The sequence below is a fragment of the Typopeltis vanoorti genome, chromosome 15 (assembly GCF_054136105.1).
Source record: "Typopeltis vanoorti isolate ZY-2024b chromosome 15, IOZ_Tvanoo_1.0, whole genome shotgun sequence".
In the NCBI taxonomy this organism is placed as follows: Eukaryota; Metazoa; Arthropoda; class Arachnida; order Uropygi; family Thelyphonidae; genus Typopeltis; species Typopeltis vanoorti.
The window spans coordinates 73,591,292-73,616,429 of NC_143563.1; the positions used below are offsets into that span (position 1 = coordinate 73,591,292).

Below are 25,138 nucleotides of genomic sequence, written 5' to 3' on the forward strand. Positions count from 1 at the left end.
GTATATCATCCAGGTGGTGATATTGTAGGAATGAAGGAACCAACAGCTTATATGGGAATTGTGGTGAATGAAGTGGAGGTGAATAGTCTATTACAAAACCTTAATGTGAATTCATCTGTGGGATTGGATGGTATACCAGCTTGTGTTGTACGTGAAACGGCTAAAGAATTGTCAGTGTCCTTGACCATTTTGTTTAATTTGAGTCTCGGTCTGGGTTAGTTCCAAGGGGATGGAAAGAGGGGAAAATAGTTCCACTGCATAAAGGAAGAAGTTCCAAGACTTGTTGCAAATTACCGATCAGCATATCAGGAGTCGTTGTCAAAGTCTTGGAGAAAGTAGTCAAGAGGAAAATACAGGAATGGATAGATAAAAATGGGATACTGTATGGAGACAGTATCGTTTTGTGAAGGGTAGATCATGCCTCAGTAACTTGCTCACATTTTAGAACATAGTGACAGCTGAACTGGATAGGGGTAACGGGTTTACAATGATTTCTGGACCTTGCTAACGCCTTTGACAGGATATCACAAATTTAATTCTAATCAGTAAACTGCAGCATATCGGGATGGATATAGGGTTGGTGAGATGGATAGGAGGGTGGTTGTTGGAGAGATATCACAGAGTAATTTATTCAGGAGTAGAGTCTAAAAGACTGCCTGTGACTAGTGGTGTGCCACAGGGTTCTGTTCTTGGACCACTAATATTTAATTTGTTCATTAACGATATAGGAAAGGATTTGAGAGGAACTGCTCATTTGTTTGCTGATGATGCAAAGTTGGGTAGAGCAATAGTGTGAATGCACATGATGTCAAAATTTTGTAGGATGATTTGGATAGTTTGGAGGACTGGGCTAAGGAGAATGGATGTCAATTCAATGTGGCTAAATGTAAGGTTATTCATTTCGGAGTGAAAAGATTAGCAGCAGTATAATACCACATTGGTGGAACTCTACTCCAGGAGATTGACGAGGCCAGGGATTTGGGAGTGTTTTTGGATAGGGAGTTGAAGTTTAGGTGGCACATTGCAAAAGTGGCTAAATCAGCTCATCAACTCACTTGGTTACTGAAGAATACTTTGACGAGCAGAGACAAACAAGTTATTGTTCCTCTGTATCTAGCCTTGATAAGACCCCCCATCTTGATTTCTGTGCCCAGATTTGGGTGCCAGGGTTTCTTCTTGATGTGGAGGTGATCCAGAGGTGATAGTGCCCAAGATGATAACAGGTCTATGGAATGAACCTTACGAGAACAGGTTGAAGATTTTTGGGTTGCAGAAATTGGTTGATAGGTGGAAAAGGGGTGATATGATTGAGACATTCAAATTACTGAAGGGTTTCTATAAGATTAATTCAGAGGATATTTTTGAGAACAGGACTGGTGGTGGTGGGAGGACTAGGGGCCATCCATGGAAACTGGGCAAGGGTGTTAGAGCTAGGTTTTTTACTTGGAGAGTGGTGAATGAGTGGAATAAGCTGCCAGAGTCTGTTGTGGGTGCCATGACTGTGAATGAGTTCAAGGCGAAGTATGATAGATACTGTGTGAATGTTGAATAGTTGTTCTTGACATGATGTTATGGCCTCCCTTGATGAGTCTAAGGACTCCTTGGAGTTGAGTTGCTGGTAATAATAATACATAGGAACCGTTACACAATATAAATACATTGAGTATGGACACTAGCACATGGTCAGTCATTGTTCAGCAGGTATGCTGTATAGTTAGCCACAAAATTAAACTCTGATGTGTTGAGAGATCTTTTAAATGATTTCCAAATGTGACATTTAGAAATCATGTATAAGATGCAAGTGAGCAAGAAAATAGCATGGGAGAGTCACCTTTCAACATCTACCTCCTTGAACCATTCTTGAACGATCTGTGCTTTGTGATATGGCACATTCTCAGTTATGCATGAACTCTAACTGCATCTCAGGTGGGTGTAATACTGATTATCATGCCACGCTTAGTCATTTATACCATGCTATTGGCACAGTATTGTGCTGAATTATATTTTTTTATATACATGATTGTGATTTATAATTCTGGAAATCATATTTCTTGAAAAAATAGTGTATTCCAAGGATGATTAAGGAATGTGGAGTACTTATAAATTGCCAGTCAATATACAGGGTGTTCGGGATAAATTTGACATATTTATAATTAATTATATTTTTCCGTAAGTTACATGTATTAACACACACTTCTCTTCATTTAAAAGTTTGGACCCTTCTTCATTCATATACAAGATGTCAGAAAGGATGGATAGCTGGAACCCACCTGAATCATGGAAGAGAATAACTTGTATCATGATGATTCGTGCCCGCCATCAAAATAAGGATATTACGACTGCTGCCCAATGCTCCCTGAATACAGTAAAAACAATCAGGCATGATCTAGAGACTTGCAATGGTGACTACGAGGATGTAGCAAGAAGAAAGATCCCTAGCAGACGATCTGATTGCGTTCGTACAGCAGAATTCCTCGCAAATCTGCAGGAACAGGTGTTGAAGAACCCTGGCATTGGAATTCGGGCTTTGTTCGTGGAGTTGCTAACTGTAGTCAAGCCCTGGATAACAAGGGTAGCCAATGGTAGGCCGTATGTATGGCAGCAGGATTCGGCCCCTTGCCACACCTCTGGGAAAAGTCAAAAATGGTTGTCTGAAAATTTCTACGACTTCACCAGTCCAAATGTTTGGCCTCCAAACTCCCCAGACCTTAACCCCATGGATTATTTTGTATGGGGCGCAGTTGAAAAAGACACCAATCGCACTTCCAGTAATACAAAAGCCCAGTTAATGGATAAAATTAAAACAGTTTTTGCGGCCCTTCCCAGGGAGACTGTAGCATCAGCTTGTTCGAGGTTCCGAAGCAGAATTGAAGCTGTGATCGATGCTAATGGTGGTTATTTTGAGTAAATCTTGTTGATAGTATTGTAATTAACTCTGCCTGTAATGTTTTTTTGTCAATTCATTAAATTTAATAGATACAAAGAAGATTTTCTTTTTCCTTACGAAACTGTCAAATTTATCCCGAACCCTGTATATGTGTATGAAACTTCTGTGTTACCCTCATGGAAGTTCAGTTACATTAATTGTGAAAATTCCCAAGAATGATGTAAATATTTTTAAGAAGTTTCTAAAAAGTTTTATTATTTGTTTTGTCTGAAACTATATGAAATTTTATCATTTTTTTCAGTAACATAATGAACAGAGGTCGAGGTGGAAGAGGTGGTGGTGGATTCAGGGGTGGAAGAGGAGGAGGACGAGGACGTGGTGGCGGCAGAGGAGGGGGAGGAGGTTGGAGAGGTGGTTTTGATTCAGGTCCACCTGAAGAAGTTGTTGGTAAGTATGATACTTTCATTTCCCCATTATAGTTATTAAATAACTTATTAATATATGCTTATTAAATTACTACTGATGTAATTTCTCATTTCATTTTTATACCAAGTAAACCAACCTAAAATGATTGAGCTTGCAGGTATAGCACTTTTTTCATTCCAAGATACATTGAAAAGTGAAGTTTGTCCTTATAAGAATAAATAAGGGTTGCTAGTTTTGTGTGTTAAAAATGGAATGAAGATTAGGTAACAGCTGTCTTATCAAAATACAGTCTGTTACAATGTGCATCTGTAATGCTTGAATTTGTCCATGTGGAGTAGATACATAGGAGAATAAAAATCCTATTAACTCATATGCAATGTTTCAAACCAACGAGTAATGCTGATTGAATGTGAAAAGCACCACCCACTGAATGTAGTTTACCCTATGGAGAAATTTACAGAACACATGCCTCATTCTCTCTATGAATTATACTTGACGAGAAATTATACACTTGGTAATGAGTAAAGGATTATCTTTACCTCGGTATTCCACAAAACAAGGACATTGTTGAAAGGACCACTAACCAGATCACTTTCAACCTTTATTGAGGTTATGGGAAGCCATACCAAGGAAGATACAAGGTAAATTAATGTAGAAATCATATGACTAAATATACACATGTAACCACAGTAGTAAGATTTTTAATAAGTAAATATTTCATCCTAAGTATCATAGGACATCTTCAGTACAGTTAATTCAAACAATACTAGGAATTACATACAGTTAGGGTGCATGCAATTCCTAGTATTGTTTGAATTAACTGTACTGAAGATATCCTATGATACTGAGGACAAAATATTTACTTATTAAAAAATCTTACTACTGTGAACGTGTGTATGTTTAGTCACGAATGCTCCACAGGTTTCATTATACAACAAAGAAATCATATATTTTTCATATACAAGTAGTGAAAAAGATGTATCACCTTATTTTTAAAATACTAGATCAGAGATAGTTGTAGAAAGTTTTTTCACTTTGATTACTACAAAGTAAATTATATTCTTATTTAATTTTCCTTACCTCACATGCAAACTTTGTTCACTTGTTCTTTGGTAAAGGATTAAACAAGAATATAATTTTACAAATATAATTTATCTTGTAACCAAGTAAAAAAACTTTCTGCCTTTAATCCCAGTATACCCACACTCATTTCTCTATGAGTGTGTATATTGCTGTTCTCCTGTGTTTGTGCACTTTTATTGATAAGTATATTTATTACAATTTTCAAACATGAGTAAACATCCTAGGTATCTTACGAATCCAAGTATAGAATGAAAAAGAAAAGCCATAAATACCGAGAAGCTTGAAATAATTAAAAGTCTTTAGGAAAAAAAATAAAAATAAAGCTGATTTCATTCCAATCCCTAAATTTTTTGAACGTGTCTTGAAATAGCTGTTTGCTATGTATATTGAAGCTGGGGGCTGTATAGTGCAAGGTCAGTTTATTTAATGCTCTTGTGAAATTGGTGATTTTTATGTTTTATTGTTTGTTTATTTTCTTAGAATGATTACATTTTTATAGTATATATAAAGCTTTTTCACTTAGTTGCAAATTAAATTAAACCTGCCAAGAAGTTATGTTCTGGTTTTGTCCATCCAAGTTTAAGCAAACAAAGTTTGCACATGAAATTTCTTCACGACTAAGCTGCTTATATAAGAAGCTGATGACTTCATATCAATTACCTTAGTATTCCATAATGCAAAGCACATGCCCTTTTTGATGTGAATAATATTGAGCATTATGGGAAGGGTCACTACCCAGACTGGTTTCAACCTTTATTGAGATCTTATCAAGGGGAGCCAGATCTAGAAAAGATACCAAGGTTGAATTTATGTAAGTCATATTTCCCATATATAAGTAGTAAAACGCATACCACCTTATTGAAATACTCTGGATTCTATCTCGATATTTCTTCTAGACCCAGAAGAAATATCGAGATAGAACCTCGATATTTCTTCTGGGTCTAGCTATTGCTAATGAGACCTCAATCAAGGTCGAAACCAGTCTTGGTAGTGACCCTTCTCATAATGCACAGCATTATACATGTGCAAAAGGGTGTGTGTGTGTGCGTGCTTTGTATTATGGGATACTAAGGCAATTGATATGAGTCATCAGCCTCTATATGCAAGTAGCTTAGTCATGAAGAAACTTCACGTACAAACTTTGTTTATACACTTGAATAAAAGATAAATCAAGAATATAATTTCTTTTCAAGCTTAATTTAATTTATAGTATATAACTGCTGATTTTCATATATTTATTGTATTTGGTTTATTATGAAAAGGATATATATATATATATATATATTTAGATATTATAGCCAGATCAAAAATTTCCTGAGAGCTTATGAGAATATAACCTTTGACATAAGTGTTGCTATAGTTTTGTACTACTTAAATGACATTAACTGAGCCCATGAGTCCACATATTCACTTTTTATTAGTGTGCTTAGGTTTCTCTGGCCTGGCAGCTGTTTTGGACTGTTTAATTTTCATCAGAGACCAAGAAGAAACCTGATGGTTTGAAACAGCTGACAGGCCTGTGAAACCTAAATGCACTAATAAAAGACAAATACATATGAACTCATGGGCTTAGTTCATGTCTTTCAAGTAGTGCAAACCTAAGGCAGCTCCGATCCCACAGGTTATATTCACATTTATTATTCTTTATATTTTAATTTTGCAACATACAACAGAAATTCTTTTAGGGCTTGCAGAGCTAGTTTCTGTTTTATTTTCATACTCACTCTTAGGTTACTGTACATTATCAATTGTATGATTAAGATTACATTATTAATAATGTAATCGTAATCATTCAATGATCCTATCAGCAATGTGCATCCAAATTAATCTATTAGTTGTCAGCACTCCAATATTTTTGTATCTAACATTTCATTCTGGGGTGCTTAAGGATCAAAGCTGTATAACTGAGAGGAGACCTACACATAGCCTTTAAAAGAATGCAGAGAACCGACCAGGGCTTCTGACCTAATGTCCAATCCTCACCTTCCCATAGTGCACTCTGTTGAGTATCTACCTGGATACTGAACGAACAAAGTTGGGCTGGCAATTTGGGATTTAGTCGACCAAATTGTATTCCTATTAGTTAAACCAAAATACAAAATGATGGTACAACATGACAAAATTTCATACCGGCTGGGGCGTTGCCCGGTTAAACAAGGCCCCATTGTTTTCATCATGGAAGCAGGGCGAACAGCGAAAAGTCAGCTTCTGGAACAAATCTGAAAACACATCCCAACTCAACATCACCAGAGTTAAAGATCGGTACTATCAACATAAGAAGCCTGAATGGCAAAGAAATGGAGCTAGCTGAGGAATTAGATAAGTACCAGATCGACGTAATAGGGGTGATTGAAACAAAAAAGACAAAAACTGGTGAGATCTTTCTGAGCAATAAATACAAAATGTTATATTCAGGCAATGACAATCAAGGAAAAGAAGGAGTAGCCATAGTATTCAACACAAAATACGAGGCTAATCTTCTTGAATGGCAGGCAGTGTCAAGTAGAGTGGTGTGGGCAAATATCAGAATGGGGAACTGGACAATGAGGCTTATTTGTGCCTATGGTTCCACAGAATGTTCTACTAAGGTAGAAGTGGAGGAATTTTTTGAGGCTCTAGAGAAAGATACTGACACAATGAAAAAGGAAAAGTTGGTCCTTGTTGGGGATCTAAATAGCAGAGTAGGAAGTGATTGTCAGACATACAAAAATGTTTTCGGAAAATTTGGAGAAAAGAGCAAAGCTAATAATAATGGCAAATACATGTTGGATTTCTGCTAAGGACATGGACTGGTTATTACTAATACCATGTTTCAACATAAAAATGTGCAAAAATTCACATGGAGAGAAGAGGCAAGGAATAAGAAAAGTCTCATTGACTATGTTATCGTTGATAGTGATGTTTTCTCGCTGGTGCAGTACACCAGAGTGTAAAGAGGATTTGAAATTGGAAGTGATTACCATTTAGTCTTGAGCAGGATAAAATTGAATTTCATATTGAAAAGAATGACATGTAAGAAAGTTTTAAAGCAAATAAAAGTTGAGCAGCTCTCAGTTGTGAACTGTAGACTAAAATACACAAAGCTTATTGAAGACAAAATGAAAGAGTTTGAGAACAGGAACCAAACCTTGGAGATTCAGTGGCAAGCCTTGAAGAAAACCCTGATTGATTCAGCTAGAGAGGCATGTGGTGAAGTTGTCTGCAAGGATAGAAAAATTAGAACTCCATGGTGGACACAGGAAATTAAAGAGGCAGTGAAGTAAAAGAAGAAAGCATATCAAAAGTTCCTGGCAAATAAGTCAGCTTGTGCTCTTCGAGAATACAGAGACAAATGTAAGAAAGCTAAAGAGTTTGTATAACTAACTAAACAAAAGTCATGGGAGGACTTTGGCAAGAATATAGGAAATAAATATCAAGAAGGTGGCAAAATATTCTGGAGGTTGTTGAAGAAGCTTAGGAATGGAGTAAAGAGTGATGTAAAAGGAGTTAGAGGTGATAAAGGTGAAATGAAAACGGGAGAAAAAGATTTTCCTTGAAGTATGGAGTAATTACTTTGAAAATTTGCTAAGTGGAAAAAAGCAGTGTTGACAGCACAGTGATAAAAAAACACTGACCAGGCATGCAGTCAGGAATACATATCCATACTTGAAGTAGAAAAAGCCATCAAAGGCTTGAAATGTGAAAAGGCAGCAGGAGTAGATGATATTCGACCAGAAATGCTGAAGTATGGTGGTATAAAAGTCTTACAGTGGCTGCACTGCATAGTTCAGAAGGCCTGGACAGAGGGACAAATTCCCAATGATGGGAGTATAGCTCTCATAGTACCCGTATATAGAAAGGATAATAAAACTGAATATGAGAATTACAGAAGTATTTCCCTATTGAGTGGTCCTGGTAAGATATATGCAAGTATACTTGAGAAACGGTTCAGAAGAATTGTGGAACTAAAACTTGGTGAAGAACAAGCTGGATTCAGGTCAAGTAGAGGCTGTCAGGATCAGATCTTCACTTAATGACAAATAGTGGAGAAATCATGGGAATATAACAAAGATCTGTATTTAAGTTTTGTTGATTTGGAAGAGGCATATGACAAGGTGCCAAGAGAGAAGCTATTCAATAGGCTACAGTTATATGGTATCAATGGGGCATTATATCAAGCAATACTTAGTCTTTATTTGAGTTGTGAGTCAGCAGTTAGAATTGAAGGAAGTACAGGAAGATGGTTTAATGTTAAATCTGGTGTGAGACAAGGATGTACATTATCCCCTCTGTTACTCATTATCTATATGGATCACATTATGAAGGAAAGTGGTATTAAACATGATATCAAAATTGGAGATGTTAATGTCGTTTGCTTTATGCGGATGATGTTATACTTCTAAATCAATCCGCTACAAGTCTGCAAGATTCTCTGACTAAATTGAATAACTCTTGTAATAGATATGGTATGAAGGTCAGCAATTAAAAGACAAAGACAATGAAAATAGGCAGAATCATTGAAAATGTCAACTGTGTTGTGAATGGAGAACCTGTGGAACAAGTAAAACATTTCAGCTACTTAAGCACGATTTTTAGTGAAGATGGTAAATTCAATATAGAAATAGATAACAGAATCATCAAAGCTGGTATGGTAGGAAGTCAACTGAATAAATTAATATGGAATAAGAGAGAAATTAGTTGGAACACTAAATTAGCTGTATACAAGACAGTGTTCAAACCAGTTTTAACTTATGGATCTGAGAGCTGGGTCAGAAGTAAAACACTTGACCAAAGACTAGAGACCGCAGATATGAGAGTCCTGAGAAAGATTAGAGGCGTTAACAGATGGCACCAATGGCAATATCATATTAAAAACGAGAATATTAGGAAAGAACTTGACATTGTCAGCATCTACGAATGCGTTAGCAGAGCTAATCTCAGGTGGTATGGTCACTTAAATAGAATGGGAGAGAAAAGATTAGCAAAACAAGTGTTCTCTGCTGGGTTGGCAGGAAAACGACCCAGAGGAAGACCAAGATATAGGTGGATTGATACGCTACAAAGTGCCTTAGACGATGGAAATATAAGATCTGATAATGCTGGAATCTTGACAAGTAACAGACTGATTTGGAGGAAAATTGTAGATAGGAAGTTAGTAATGATGTAAAAATTTTCATGTAGTACTATCATATCCTGTACACCCCTTGACGGTACATGGCAGGAATTTGATGATGATGATGACATTTCATTCTTATAAGGCACTTCTGATTGAATCAATCTTCCTAGACCTGGGTCATCTTCTGAATTTTTTTCCTACCATCTTGGCATCAATTTTTTTGAACACTGTCTTATATACTGCTAGTATAATGTTATGGCTAATTTCTCTCTTATTCAATGTAAATGAATTCATCTGGCTCCCTACCATGCCAGCTTTGCTTATACTATTGTCTCTTTTCAGATTTAACCATCTGCACTAAAAACTGTGCTATATTATATGTTACTTGTTCTATAGGTTCTCCATTCAGAAAACAGCTGAAGTTTTCCATGTTTTGCCTATTTTCCTAGTTTTAGTCTTTTTATTGCTGATTTTCATGATAAATTTGTTACAGCTGTTATTATTCACTTTACATTGTGAATCCTGGAGACTGCACTGGATGTGATGAGTACAACATCATCTGCATAAAGCAAGGAGCTAAGTTTGATATCTCCAATTCTTCTAATATCAGGTTTAATGCCACCTTCTTTTATAATGTGATCCATACAGATGAATAAGGGTGGAGACTTTTTGCACTGCCAATTCTCCCATTTAGCAACCAATTTCATGCAATTGAGCATAGTATTCCTGCTTTGTAATTTAGCAGGTAACCTTTTCTGAATGGAATATACATATACTCAGCCACTTTGCTGTCAGCAACTGAAGGCATAACAGTTACATCTTTAACGGAAACCCCTCTCTGATACTATAAGCAAATCTAATTCTCTCTTTCACTTCAATTTCCTTCTGTCACTTAAGGAAGTTGTCTTGCAACAGTTGTATGAATTTGGCTTCATTCTTTTCATGAAATTTCACTGTATGCACACTCATTGTTTGGATGATGATTAATCATTTAGTACCTATTAGGTTTACTTTTTGGTGTGTTTCTTCATCACCAGCAATTGATCCAGTAGGTCTTTAGCAACAGCCTACCATGTATTTGATACTTCATGGAGAATATCATGAATTCTCCACGAGCTCATGGGCTGAGTTCTTGTCTTTTAAGTAGTGCAAAGCTAAAGTAACTCCTATGCCCAAGGTTATATTCTCATAAGCTCTCAGGAAAGTTTTAATCTGGCTATAAAATCTAAATGGACATATAATATCCTTTTCTTAGTTCCTTATTTTTGCCCGAATGAAACCTTGGGCTCTTTATTTTAGTAATTTATATATGTACATATTGAGAGTAATTTTTCATATGCAACAACTACTGTAGTTAAAAGGATGATTTTTGCCTTCCTTTATCACTCATATCATGTCAGAAAGTTATATTGTTCATAAGGGATCTCTCAGTAGTTGCATATATAAATTACTAAAATAAAGAGCCGAAGGCTTCATTCTAGCTATAGTAAGTAATTATGGAAAGGATATTATATGTCTTTAGATTTTATAGCATTTTTTATAATTTTGTCTAATCAAAGACAATTATTATAGGTTCTGTTGGTAGAAATCATGAAATTCTTTTTAAAAAAATCATACTGTATTCATCTGCTTCATTTTTAAACCTAATTATTATATAACTGTATAAAAGTTTATAGTAATTAGGTTTAAAAATGAAGCAGATGAACATTTTTGAAGCCCCCAATGTAGCCCATGCACATCATAAGAGGCGACTAAAATGGGTATCCAGTGTCTGGAAGTATAGCTGGCTCACCCTGCCTCCGGAGAACAAAAATTTGCAGGTCTGGTCCTCCAAGTTGGGGGTTTGGCAGTGGGCTAACAATCAATTCCTGTAAAAAAAAAAATCTCTTGTTAAGAAAGCTAAACAATTGAAAGCCGGACTGATTTCAAGAAAATGACACATGAAAAGGAAAAGGTTAATGAATTTTGTAACATGGAATGCTAGAACAGTGTTACAGGTAGGGAAAATGCAAAGTATAGAAGAGTTAAAGAAATATGAATTGGATGTTACATCATTATAGGAGATAAGATGGAGAGGAAAAGAAAGAATAAACAAAAGATTATACGTATTATAGTGGTGCTGAAGAACAAAGAAATTATGGAGCTGGTTTTATTATTAGAAAGAAGATAAAATTAATTTTAGGATTCATGCCAATAAATGAAAGAATTTGGAAGATGAATATTTTTTTTAACTAATATGCCCCAACTGAAAATGCTGATGAGGTTGTGGTAGATCAATTTTATGAGGATTTACAAGAAACATGAAAAAATAAATAAAAATGATGCCATGATAATATTAGGAGATCTTAATGCAAAATTAGGGAAAGAAGACATATTTCATGAAGTAATTGGAAAGTACAGTTTATATGAAGAAACCAGTAAAAACGGAAATTGACTTATACAATTAGCAATATCAAATACACGTAGAATAATGAGTACATGTTTTCAACATAAGAAGATACATTTGGGGACCTGGATTATTCCAACAACCAAAAATGTAATCAAATTGATCATGTCCTGATTTCGAAAAGATGAGCAAGATTATGTACGATCATATAGAGGAGCAAATTGCAAATCTGATCATATGTTAGTTAAAATTAAATTTATATACAGAATATCAAATGTAGAACAAAAGAAATCTGAAGAAGAAAATAAAGAAATGGAATACTGAACCATTCCAAAATAAAGAAATAATTGATAAATATCAGAAGAAAATAAATATATTAAAACAATAGAAAAAGGAAAAAATATAGAAGAAAAATGGGACTTAATCCAACAAACATTCATAAATGTAACTGAAGAAGAAATAGGGTGGTATAGGAAAAATAGAAATGAATGGTTTGATGAAGAATGTAAGGAAATAATTGAATTGAAAAACAAAGCAAGGAAAAAGTATTTACTTATTTTCTTCTGACAACAGAAGAAAATAAGTAATATAAGGATCAAAATAATTGTAGAATTCAAGAACCAACTTATAAAAGAAATGGTGGAATTAATAAAAAAGTAAAAGTTTTAAAGCACCAGGAGTAGATGGGATAACAGGAGAACTTATAAAGAATCCAGGCAAAATCATATCGAAAGAAATTTATTATTTGATGTTAGATATATGGAAACAAGAAAAAATGCCAAATAATTGGAAAATTGGAATAATCCAACCAATATATAAAAAAGAAGATAAGATGAATTGTCAGAACTATAGAGGAATTACATTATTGAATGTGAATACAAAATTTTTCAAGTATGATATATAAAAGATTAGAACCATATATGGAAACAATAATAGGAGAGTACTAGTGTGGTTTCAGAAATAAAAGATCCACAATTGATAATATATCTGCTACAAAATATATATGAAAAATGCTTAGAATACGATATAGAACTTCATAATTTATATATTGATTTTCAATAAGCATTTGATAAATTAAATAGACAAGAAATGATACATAGCTTGTAAACATTGGGAATACCTGGAAAAACTAATTATATTAATTAAAATTACATTAGAAGGATCCAAAGCAGTAGTTAAAATACAAGGGGTATTATCGGACCCCCTTTGAAATAAACTGTGGAGTAAGACAAGGAGATGTTCTTTCAGCAAGTTTACTTGATTTGGTACTTGAAGCAATAATAAGAAAGTTAAATATGAGGATTTGTTAATAATAAATTACTATAACTGTGTGTATATGCAGATGATATAACAATAATTAGTCGCAGGAGAAAAGATTTAGAAGAGGAATTTGAAGAACTTAATAGAAACACTGAAGAAGTTGAATTACAAATTAACGAACAGAAGACTAAATATATGCAATGTGGAAAGACAATAAATAAAAACTTTACAAGATATAATATAGATGACTACAGTTTTGAAGTTGCAGATAGTTTTAAATATTTAGCTTCATTAATAACAACAAACAATAATATATCCAAAGAAATTAATAGTAGAATCATCATGGCTGTAAATAAGTGTTATTATATTTATAAAAAGTTAATGAGTAATAAAATTCTTAATCTTAATTCTAAATTAAAACTTTATAAAACAGTTATAAGACTGTAACAACATACGAATGTGAAACGTGGCCATTAACACAAAAATATATTGATAGACTGAGAATCTTTGAAAGGAAAATATTAAGGAAGATATATGAACCAATAAAAGAAGAAAATGGAATATGGAGAATTAGAATAAATAATGAAATTTTTATTATTATTGTGACACCTCCAGGGAGCCCAAAAACTCATCGAGGGAGAGTGTGTGCCAACAGCATCGAACAATTGACTCCTTCTAACCACTAACCGCGCTCAAACTTGCTTAACTTTTTTTGCATGAGCCATTAGTGGCAAAGGCTTTACCAATCAACCAACCTTTAGAGGAGTTAAAAAAAAATATTTGAATGGAAACCATCAGGACAAAGGAAGAAAGATAGACCAAGAAAAAGATGGGATTGATGATGCACAAAAATATCTTAGAACTTTAAAAATTAAAAATTGGAAGAATAGCTAAAAATTGTTTTGCAAGGCTAAAACTCTCATAAAGAGTTGCAAAGCTAGAAGAAGAAGAGTCATTTTCGAAGCAAATACTGGTGAAAACAGTGCAAAAATTATTTTCGTCAATTTTGAGTCAATGAGAGTATGAATAATATATCTTGTTCCATCCTAAAAAAATAAGAAATTTCAAACATTTTCAGTAATAAGTAAATTTATTGCAGTTATTTATTTATTTTTAACTATATTTTTAAGTGCATTTCTTGAGATATGTTTTGTTTGTTCTTATGCAAATTTTCCAAGACACTGACAGAATAGATTTTACTAGAATGTAAGTTTCTACAAAAGATAGTTGTTCTTTCTCAATTTTTTGTTTTTTTTATTAGAACATTTGCAGAGACAAAACATGTCTGAATTGTATATTGGAAGTGACTTTGCCTGTGTGTGATTCAGTTTTTAGATTCAATTACATTTTTATTGGCACAACAGTTCAAGCTGATATTATTAATTTCACACTAGCTGGATAAAATTAGTAGCCTGGTAGTATTTAGAATCTATATTAAAATTTATTGGGTTGTTTCAATTTTGGTTTTACTTGAACCATTAGTGGTCTATAAAAGTGCATTTGTGTTTGGGAAAGCAAAGAGCAAGAGGTAGCTAGTGGCTCCATAATTTTTGATTGATTGCATATTTATGTTATAGAAGTTGCTCAACACTTTGCTGAATTATTGAATAAAGGATTGGTTTAGATTGTAAGTAGTTTACTAAAGTAGTATTATTTATGTTAGGATTAGAGTCTGTAATTTTTATTCTCTTGGATTAATTTTCATGATTTCTGTGCCTCATTTCTTTGGTTGGATGATTGTTTTTACTCTTCCAGTACAAGCATTTGCATTGATCATATCACTGACTCAGTTCTTATTGATGTAGAAAGATTTATTTTCTGCTCTACTATTTTAAGTCTTGATTCACCAAGAAATATGTCAAGGCCATACAAGAGGAACTGAGCATTGGGTTTCATCAAAATCTCAATCTTCCTTGTCCGTTTATGCCAAGTCACAAAGTAGCTGCAAGCAAACTATCAGCACATTCAAATTGGTATTAGAAATACTGCAGTCCTAATGGGATTGTAGCACTAAGTAGCTTGGTGGCTTAATTCACAGTACTGTAGGTGTGTATTAAAATACACATATATTACACACACGGTACTGTATACTGTATATACAGTATACATTTATCTGTGTATTTATCACTAATATGGTTGCCTCCATAATTTTATTGAAATGCTGATCACTGTTAACCATAAAAAAATTTTTTTTTCCTGTGTATTTAATCACTAGTATGGTTGCTTCCATAATTTTATTGAAATGCCGATCACTGTTAACAATTAAAAAAAATTTCCCTTCATTATACACAGTAATTCTTCCCTTGCTTGATTGAATTTCATGAAATTTGGATATCACAGGATAATTTGTTGGGTCATTTCATCATTAATAGGTCCAATTATTTCTACTGTACATGTTTAAAATGGCTCTGTGTTCAGTTGCTGTGATAATGAATGCTAATGTTACACAACACAGTTTTTTTCATGATCATAAGCATTTCCTGACTAACTGGCACAACCTCATCAGAATTTTTGAAAGGAACCATCAGTATAAAAATAGTATCACTGAAAGGAGCTAACAAGGAATTGCAGAAACCAAAGTGATCCCAAGTCCTAAGATCACATTGTGAGCTAGAACAACCATATGACAATCTCCTTGATTGTCATATCCCATCTGTCTTCAGCATAATATTTCATTAAGATGTTGAAGATACTTTATGAAAATGAGAGGAAAAGCAGTGCAAGTAATCAAGATTTATAATTAAATTGAGAGCAGTAGCTAGTTGATTAACACTTTCAGGAAGATGGTTCCAGTGATCCTGATTATTAATGGACCTTGGATGTGTTTTTGTGGAATGACAATAAAAACATTAACTTTTGAGGGATCCTTTCATTCTTGATGATGCTATGTGTTTGTGTGTGTATCAGGTGTTCAGTTTTCCATATGTAGGCTCTAGCTATTCACTTTGCTGCTCGTGTCAAATGCCTTTATTACTAAAAATAAGACATGCAACTACATTTTCATCTTGAAGTTTTTCTTGAAAATTAGAACGAAATGTGTTACTTTACTGTTTGGGTCTAAAGCATGTAATAATTGCAGTTTACAGATGCTTCCTGAAAATATGCTATGCTATGCTTTGTTGAAATTTCATCATGATGTGCCGCATTGTTTTTGGCAAATGTAAGGTGGTCTCCATTGTGGCATATTTTTATGAAACTTGAACACTTGTCACTGAATTTGTCTTTGCATGCTTGATTATACACAATATTTTCTTTCAAAGTGACATCATTTTAACTATAATAGTTTCTCTAATATTAAGAATGAGAACTACCTTCTGGTAGTAGCACAGAAACAATTTAAGAATTATTTATTTAGTAATATGTGATTTTAAATGTGTAACACACCTTTTGAACAGCCCAGCATGACTTTTCACCTTTTTTTTTTTTAATGATTTCATTTCAAATTTATGTAGTCATATCTCACTTAAAACTAGGGATGCATGTCTGAAAAATGCTACATTAACAGAATCATCATTAACTGAGGTAAAAATAATATGGGATATAATGGAATAATGTGGGATGTAGAAATAGGTGCCCAAGTACAAACGAAATAGACATTTTTCAGGCTGGCCTGTGAACATATACACGGATCTACAGTCATAAATACATACTCAATCCCTCACTAGGAGGGCTCATCCAGTCCTAAGGGACGATTGGAATATAGGGAGTAGGATAGTAACAAAACATCACTTCAAAAGTATTTTGGCCAAGCTAATTATGTTATCATGATAATTTTTCATAGTGAATATAAAGTTAGGTATATTTGAATATTTGAGTGCTTTTGACTTTTATTGTATATTACACACACTGTTAATTTTTTTTTCAGTATTTTATAGTAAAGTATCTAATTTACAACTAAGTTCATTCTCAAAATTAAGCTTAAATGTTCAGCTATATTATGAAATACTGGTTATAGAAAAGGTAAATGCTAATTCAAAATGGCAATCAGAAATCTCAGTATGATCTGTAGTTATATATAAATTGTAAACAATATTAGATATTGTTTTGGAGAATATGCTATATTTATATTTACATCTGTTACTTCATTATAGAGCTTGGCCATTTCCTGCACCCTTGTGAAGATGACCTAGTGTGCAAAGCTGTAATAGAGAAAGTTCCATACTTCAATGCGCCAATTTTTCTAGAAAACAAGCAACAAATAGGAAAAATAGATGAAATATTTGGACCTTTTAAAGATTATGTATCCTTTAGTTTTGTGTGTGCAAATTATTATATAAAATGGAACATTTGATATATTGATATACACAATCTTCTAATCAAAGTAGTTCTTCTAGCACAATGTATTTTGATAGAGGTGATTCAGTGGCTAAAATTAGATTTTGGTGCAAAATAGTATTAGGAATTATGTCAACCAGTAACATAATGCTGCCAGATAACAACAGAAGAACAAACTATGCTTTTTATCGATCTTGATTAATGTAAAATCTGTATTGAAACCAACATTTTTTCTAATAAAAGATAATAGACATATACACTAATGTGTTGTTGGGTTAGGGATAGGAGACACTATTAAAAATGTTGTACCTCAACTCCTGAATTTCTCACACGCATGGCCAAAACTGTGGTTATACTTAGCTGTCAACATTGGCTTCCCCCAAGCATTCGTTGTGAGAAGTGTAATGGAAAAGGCATGGGATTTGGATGCATTTGACAAAGAGCAGATCGTAGGTGCCTAACAGATGGGTCATCGATCTCCAAAACTGTTGACAAACTTGGATTTTCTCATATGACAGTTTTGAAAGTGTTCCGGAAATATAAACATTCTGGGGGAGGGGGAGAACAAGCACCTGGACAAACTACAAAGGGCAACCAGCCTTGAATGATTGTGGGCTTTGCCATCTGATTCCCATCATACAGATCCATAGGGGGCCAGACTATCTCAAATTACCTCCCATCTGAATGAGGGGTTCCAACTGGAAGGTCAGTGCAGGGACCGTGCAATGTGCACTTCACCGTCTTGAGTTTGGGAGCTGCCGACCTACCAGAGTCCCACTTCTAACAGCATGACACCTTGCCTGGACAGGTGTGGTGATGGTCACTTTATATTGTATCCTGAACCAACATGAAGATATCACTTATTAACAATAGCATAGTCAATAAGGCTTTTCTTATTTCTGGTGTCCTCTCTCCACATGAACTTATGCACATCTTTATGATGAAACATAATGTTAGTAATGACTACGCCATATCCTGAACAGAAATTCAGCAGGTTCTTATTACTGGTATCCAAAAGCTAAGGACAAACTACATTTTTACCTGTATATGAAAAAATTTTCATGACTACAGCAAAATATGGGCATAAATTTATGGCCAGTGTACTAATAAATTATGTTACACAAAAAATTGTTATAAATTTCATGAAAATTAAATTGCAATACATTTTTGGTAAAAGTTTCTTAAGGATGTAGTTAAGGAATTAATGTACAAGTACTTACAGAAAACTGTGCAGAGAGACATTTCAATATGATATATGTCCATCCCTAACTGCGATTCAGCTCTCACAACATCGTACCATTTTTAGCATTAATTGATTCAGGAGTTCTTGAGGTAAACTGGTCAACTCTTCCTTTGGAGCAAGGATAAGGCCTTTGTTTTCTGGAGGGGAATTTCAAGCAGCAATTTGACTGAACTAGCTATTCCTTTGAGTCTCAGAACAGGGAAGATTCTGCAGCAGTGGAAAGAATGTATGGTAATCCCACTGCACAAGGGTAGTGAAAAGACTGATATATCCAACTATCAACTTCTGGAGGGAGAGAGAGAGAGAGGCGAGTATTTTGAAAAAGTTAGTTATGGGTTGGCAGAATCTATACTTCACAATGAATGGCATGGGTTTGCTAAGGGAAGATCATGTTTGAGCAACTTGCTCACATTATATAATATTGTTATCATTGATTTACACAAGGAAGGAATGGACACACCATGATAATTGTGGCCTTTGCTAGAGCTTTTGACAGAATACAGCATCGAAGACTGTTCATAAACTAGTGAATGTGGGATTGAATTATAAAATATTAGCACGTATAAGAGGATGGCTGACTCACAGATATCAAAATGTTGGTATATGTGAGTCTACAGCATTTAAGATAACCAGTGGTGTACCACAATGATCCTTGGTCCTTTTTTCAAACAGCCAGATGATGGTGAATCTGGTTTCCTGAGAAGCATTGTTAGTAGAGCTAGTATTTTGACTGCTGTGATCCTGAAATCAACAGACAAAATGCAGAATTTCAATCACCTATGCATCAAGACTAAAAAAATTGTTTTAAAATCACGCTGATCATATCTGATAACAAAGGAGTAATCTATAAGGAATTGATTCCAGAAGGGACTATTAGCGGTTACTCCTGAGAGATATTGAAACACGTGTTAAAATCAAATGTGTGTGCAGTCTGCTTATGAACTGGAAATGTCTTGACATTGATTGCTATATGAACATGTGTGTGTCATGCAGTAGCCCCCATCCAGACTTTTTAAAATTAATAATAATTGTGTGGATTGCATTTCAAAAAAACTTAAAATTCCCTTTAATTAATTTAAATAATTAAAATGGATCTCTTTAAAAAAACAATGAAACAATGTATTGTAGATTCACATAGTCTTACATTTTGGAATACCCCTGAATGCAGAGTTCCCATCCCATGCATTTTTCCAATTTCTGAAGCACCCATTATTAGAATCCTGGAAAAGTATCAGTTTCATATCTGTTTTTCCTGTCATCACACTGTCCAATTTCTTGGCTATCGCTAACAATAAATTCTCCTTTACCTATGGCTGGCATTCACCAAGTCTCATTAGTAACATCTTTCATGTTTTTCACAAGCATTCTATTTAATAGAAAACAATGTTTTCTATTGAACAGAATGTCTTAGCAAGTAAGCCCCATACTGTACTACTTGAAGCCATATAAGTGGATGTCTTGCACTGCATGGAGTTGACATGTAGCGTAGAACCTTTGGAAAGATACATAACTGATTCATAGAAACTACTCCAAGTACAAAAATGTTTGCTTAAAGAGAACTCCAAAGTCTTGCTGGATCATACCAGTTTAAAACCATAATGATGGCCTATCCTTACCTAAGATATGGTGTAATTTTGAGATATACATTATAACCTTTGAAAAATTTATTTAGATATTTTTATATCACTCGCTCTCTCTCTCTCTCTCACACACACACACACACACACACACAAAGGCCTATAGCAAATAAATGCAGCATGTGGGCTGTGGTCTAGAGCAAAATAATCTGTTGATATTCTTCTTGAAGAGCTGGAGTTTGTAGTCCTTATGAAACACATTGTGGAGAAACCTTTCCCACAGAACTGTGGATGGAATAAAGGATGACTAGGAGTAACAGGTTGCTGTCAATCTGCAGTTCAACTGTAAAAAGGTATTGGGCAGCTACTGCCATTCCTGGAGGTTTAGTAGAAATGGTGACTGGAAATATCTGTAGAAGAGACGCAACTGGAAATTGATTGCCTATGAGATAGCAGCTGAGAGATTGGGCATTAATCAACTGAGCTTCTCTCTTCTGGACTGCATCAAGAATTTTTAGAAAAGTCTTAGATGCACCACCCAAAATGTGAGAGCAATATTCCAAGGATGGATGGATTTGAGTGTTGTATAGAGTAAGCAACTGGGCAGAAGTAATATCTTAAGTAAAAAAGTATACAACGTTTTTCTGGAAGCTGATGATGTTATTGAAGTGATGAGATTATGTCAGAAAAGACCAGGAGTAAGAGTTAGTCCAAGAAGAGAGATCTGGTCTTGACTGATAAGGTGAGCATTATCAAAAAAAGTAAATGAACAGTAAGTTCTTTTTTGAGAGAAAACAGACAAATGTTTTGGAAGTATTGAAGGTGACAGGGGTTATTTTTTGTCCCATTGCAGGAGATGATGGTGTAAAGATAACTAAAGGTTAATAAAATTGTTTTAAAACCATGCTGATCATATTTGATATAAAGGGGTAATCCATAAGTAATTGATTTCAGAAGGCACTATTAGTCATTACTCCTGAGTTGTGAGAAATTTCATACAAATCCTGAGAGATTTGTATGAAAATCAAATGTGCATGGTCGGTTATTGTATGAGTTGAGAGTGCTGTCATCAGCAAACACTGAATAGGATTTGCATGAGATCAGTGAGAGATCATTGATATATATACAGTATATATAAGGAAGAGGATTAGTGAAATAACAGAGCCATGAGAAACACCTGCATTATGCCTTCCATTATTACATCTAGTGAAAATGATTAGAGAGAACTGGCAGTCTAATTAAAAAATGGAGGAAGACAGACCAAAGGATGGTAATTTGCAGAGAAGTGCTCAATGCCAGATCCTATCAAATGTCAAGTGCAACAGCACGGGTTTCTGCAAACTTTTCCATGGCACATTTCCAGACATGGGTGACATAGGCTAAGAGATCTGTTGTGGATCTTGATTGGTGTGGTGAAATATTAGTTGATTGTTGATGACATTTTCCATTACTTTGGACAACACTGAGATGAGAGCAATGGGTCGATGGTTGGATAGTAGATGCTTATTACTTTTTTTTTTTTTTTTTTTTGCTTGCTTCCATGCTGTAGGGTTTATGTCAGCTGAGTATAATATATTATAGATGATTAAGAATGGGTGTTAGTTCAGGAGCGCAACTCTTAAGTGCAATTGGTGGATTCCATCAGGACTGGATGCTTTTGTGGTTTAATTTAAGTGCATTAGTGTTATAATCATCTAGCTTTACTTTCATTCTAGTATGGCAAAATGAAAAAAAAAAAGTGCAGGGGAACATAGAGTGAGAGGAGATAGTCTCTCAAGTATGTTGCCCATACAGAGAGCATCCAGACTCCATGCCATAATGTGGCTTCATTGGTACCCCTCATACCATTACGCTGTCTCTATCCAAGGACGATGACCTAGCAGGGTCAGTAGTAGCAAGATCATGAACTTGTTACAATCCAAACTGGATGGTAACAAGTGGAAAGGCAGATGGAGTGGATATTCAATCAGAAATTCACAAATATAGAGGTATAAAAGTTTTACAGTGGCTACACTGCATAATTCGGAAGGCATGATCAGAGGACAGAATTTCAGATGATTGGAGTAGAGCTTTCATATTATTCATCTCTTAAAAGGGAAATAAAACTGAATAAGAGAATTATAGAAGAATTTCACTACTGAGTGTTCTTGGTAAGATTTATGCACATATGCTCGAGAAAAGGCTAAGAAAAATTGTGGAAAAGAAATTTGGAGAACAAGCTGGATTCAGAATCAGATTTTCACTTTCAAACAAATAGTTGAGAAATTGTGAGGATATAACAAGATCTGTATCTGAGTTTTGTAGATGTTGAAAAGGCACATGACAAGGTGCAAAGAGAGAGGCCGTTAAAAATGCTTCAGTTATATGGTATAAGTCAGGGGTCTCAAACGCAACAAAGGGCCAGTCAATTAGATGTATATCTGACATGGGCCGTATTCAATGTTATTCTGTGAACCAAAACATAAACTAAAAAAAAGAAAGTCTCTAACAAAGGCCCTTTTGTTGCCAGGCCTTTATGACTTACGTAAACAGTTACACCACCTTTTAAATTTATAACCATTTTTATTTTTAAATTTTAAAAATATAACATGTTTAGAAAAATATAAGTTCAATTACATTTTATTCATACTTTAAGAAAATTATTTAAATACATAATTTGACTTACAAAAATAAAGATTTTTATCTACGAGCCCTTTTTTTAATTTGATTTTGATCCTGAAACCTGACATCGTTTCCTCTCTACTAACATGTCAATATCTGCTTTTTCATGTTGCAATATGAAGTATTGCATTTAATCTAGAATCTTTTATATGTGAGTGGAACTTTGACTTATTAAGTTTCATAATTGAAAATAATGCTCACATCCATGGGTGCTTCCAAAGATTGACAACATTTTTCATAATAAATTTTATATTTGGGATATTTACTGCCAAGGTATTTATAAAAATTTGGTATGCCAACTTCCTTATATTTATTTTTTAGTTCAGTATTGCACTGGAGTTCAATTACTTCCATTTGTAATTCATCGTCAACATTTTCAATATTAATTAAAAAAGATGAACCAAATAATAATAATACGAGAAATCATCAAGGTCGCAGGCCGTATGAGTGGTACATTATATTAAGCAATACATAATCTTTATTTCAGTTGTAAGTAGTAGTTGGAATTAAAGGAAGTACATGAGATGGCTTGATCAGGTGTAAGACAAGGATGTATATTATCTCCGCTGTTATTCATCATCTGTATGTGTCACATTATGAAGAAAAGTGGTAGTAAACCTGATATAAAAATTGGAGATCTCAGCTTTTTTTTACTTTATGCAGATGATGTTACACATTTGAATAGATCCAGTACAAGTTTGCAATATTCCCTGACTAAATTGAATAACTGTTGTAATAAATTTGGTATGAAAATAGCAATAAAAAGACAAAGACAACGAAATTAGGCAGTAACAGTAAAAACATCAACTGCATCCTGAATGGGGACCCTACAAAACAAGTAATGCATTTCAGCTATTTAGGTACAATTTTTAGTGATGATAGCAAATTAAATATGGAAATTGACAACAAAAACTGAATAAACTTAAAATAAAAGAGGAAAGCAGTCAAAACACTAAGGTATCTGTGTAAAGACAGGGTTCAAACCAGTTTTTGTAACTTATGGATCTGAGAGCTTTTATAGAAATCAAACACTTGATCAAAGACTGGAGACCAGATATGAAGGTTGTGAGAAATAGGATGTGTGAACAAATGACATTATTGGCAGAATCATATTAAAAAAGGATGATATTAGGACATTCTTAGCATTTGGAATTATGTGAGCATAGCTAACCTCAGGTGGTATGGTCACTTGAGCAGAATTGGAGAGGAAAAGTTAACTATACGTTTATTTGTTGCCAGAATGGAAGGAAATCAATCCAGAGAAAGATCAAAATCTGGTTAGATTGAAACTGTGAGAAGTGTCTTAGAAGACAAAAATATAATGTGACAATATTGGTGTTCTGTTAGATAACAGATTAATTTAGAAGAAATTTGCTAATAGGAAGTGAGTAATAAGAACCTTTTCATTTAGTATTCTTATAATAGCATGTACACCCCTAAGAGTTCATATCAGAAATCTGATGATGAGAAAAGTTTTAGTAACAGAACAGTGTGTGCTTGCGTGCTTCATCCTGATTTACACTCACCCTTAGACCCACACTTCACCGTGTAGGTGTTTGCCTACGGAATAAGTTGGTTAATACTTATTCCAGGAGTGTCTTATATCTGTAGATGCATGTGTGTTCTCGGGACCAATTTGCCTGTTTTGAGGGAGAACAAAAACCTTCCATCTCTGTATAAGACTGGTAACTTACCTTTAGTCAGAAGAGACCAGATCAAGGTTCCTTGCGTCATGGATGGAAATCAAACCCAGGTCTTTCCGACTGGAGGGCTTCGTCTATACCAACTGAGCTATAGAAGCTTTGTGTGCTTCATGTAGAGATAAAAATTTGTTTAAACTGAGAATACTGTGTAAATTGTATTAATGAGCTTCTACTATTTATGCATATTCATTAGATCCCCTATTCTTATCATGTAATTGATTCTGTAAGTACAATTTGACTGTCAAATACCATAACAAATTAGCCATCAAACTTTAAGTGTGGCACTTAAAGAGATATACAGTATATATTAAATCATAAAAAAAAGTGAAAATGTTTTCACTTTTTTTTTATGATTTAATATATAAAAATCTTATAGGGTGTACTGCTTTAGAGTATCTTAAAACAGATATCTGGCTTCTTCAGAATTTGTTAGATTTCCCTAGAGCATGACAGGGTATTTCTGATCATGACAGACTTTCAGCTCTATTCAAACTTTGGATCATTACTTTTCATATTCCTCTTTGCACCTGTGAAATGATATG

General features: G+C 34.2%; 1 protein-coding gene across 1 annotated transcript in view; it reads left to right on the forward strand.

Moving 5' to 3' along the window:
• LOC150098888 (uncharacterized) overlaps window positions 1–25,138 on the forward strand; it is a 70,168-nt gene that overhangs the window by 16,890 nt on the left and 28,140 nt on the right. The window contains exons 2-3 of the mRNA XM_090405768.1: window positions 3,189–3,334; window positions 17,229–17,377. Of these exons, the coding sequence (XP_090261894.1) occupies window positions 3,196–3,334; window positions 17,229–17,377 (288 nt within the window). The 5' untranslated portion in view covers window positions 3,189–3,195. The remainder of the gene's footprint in view (window positions 1–3,188; window positions 3,335–17,228; window positions 17,378–25,138) is intronic.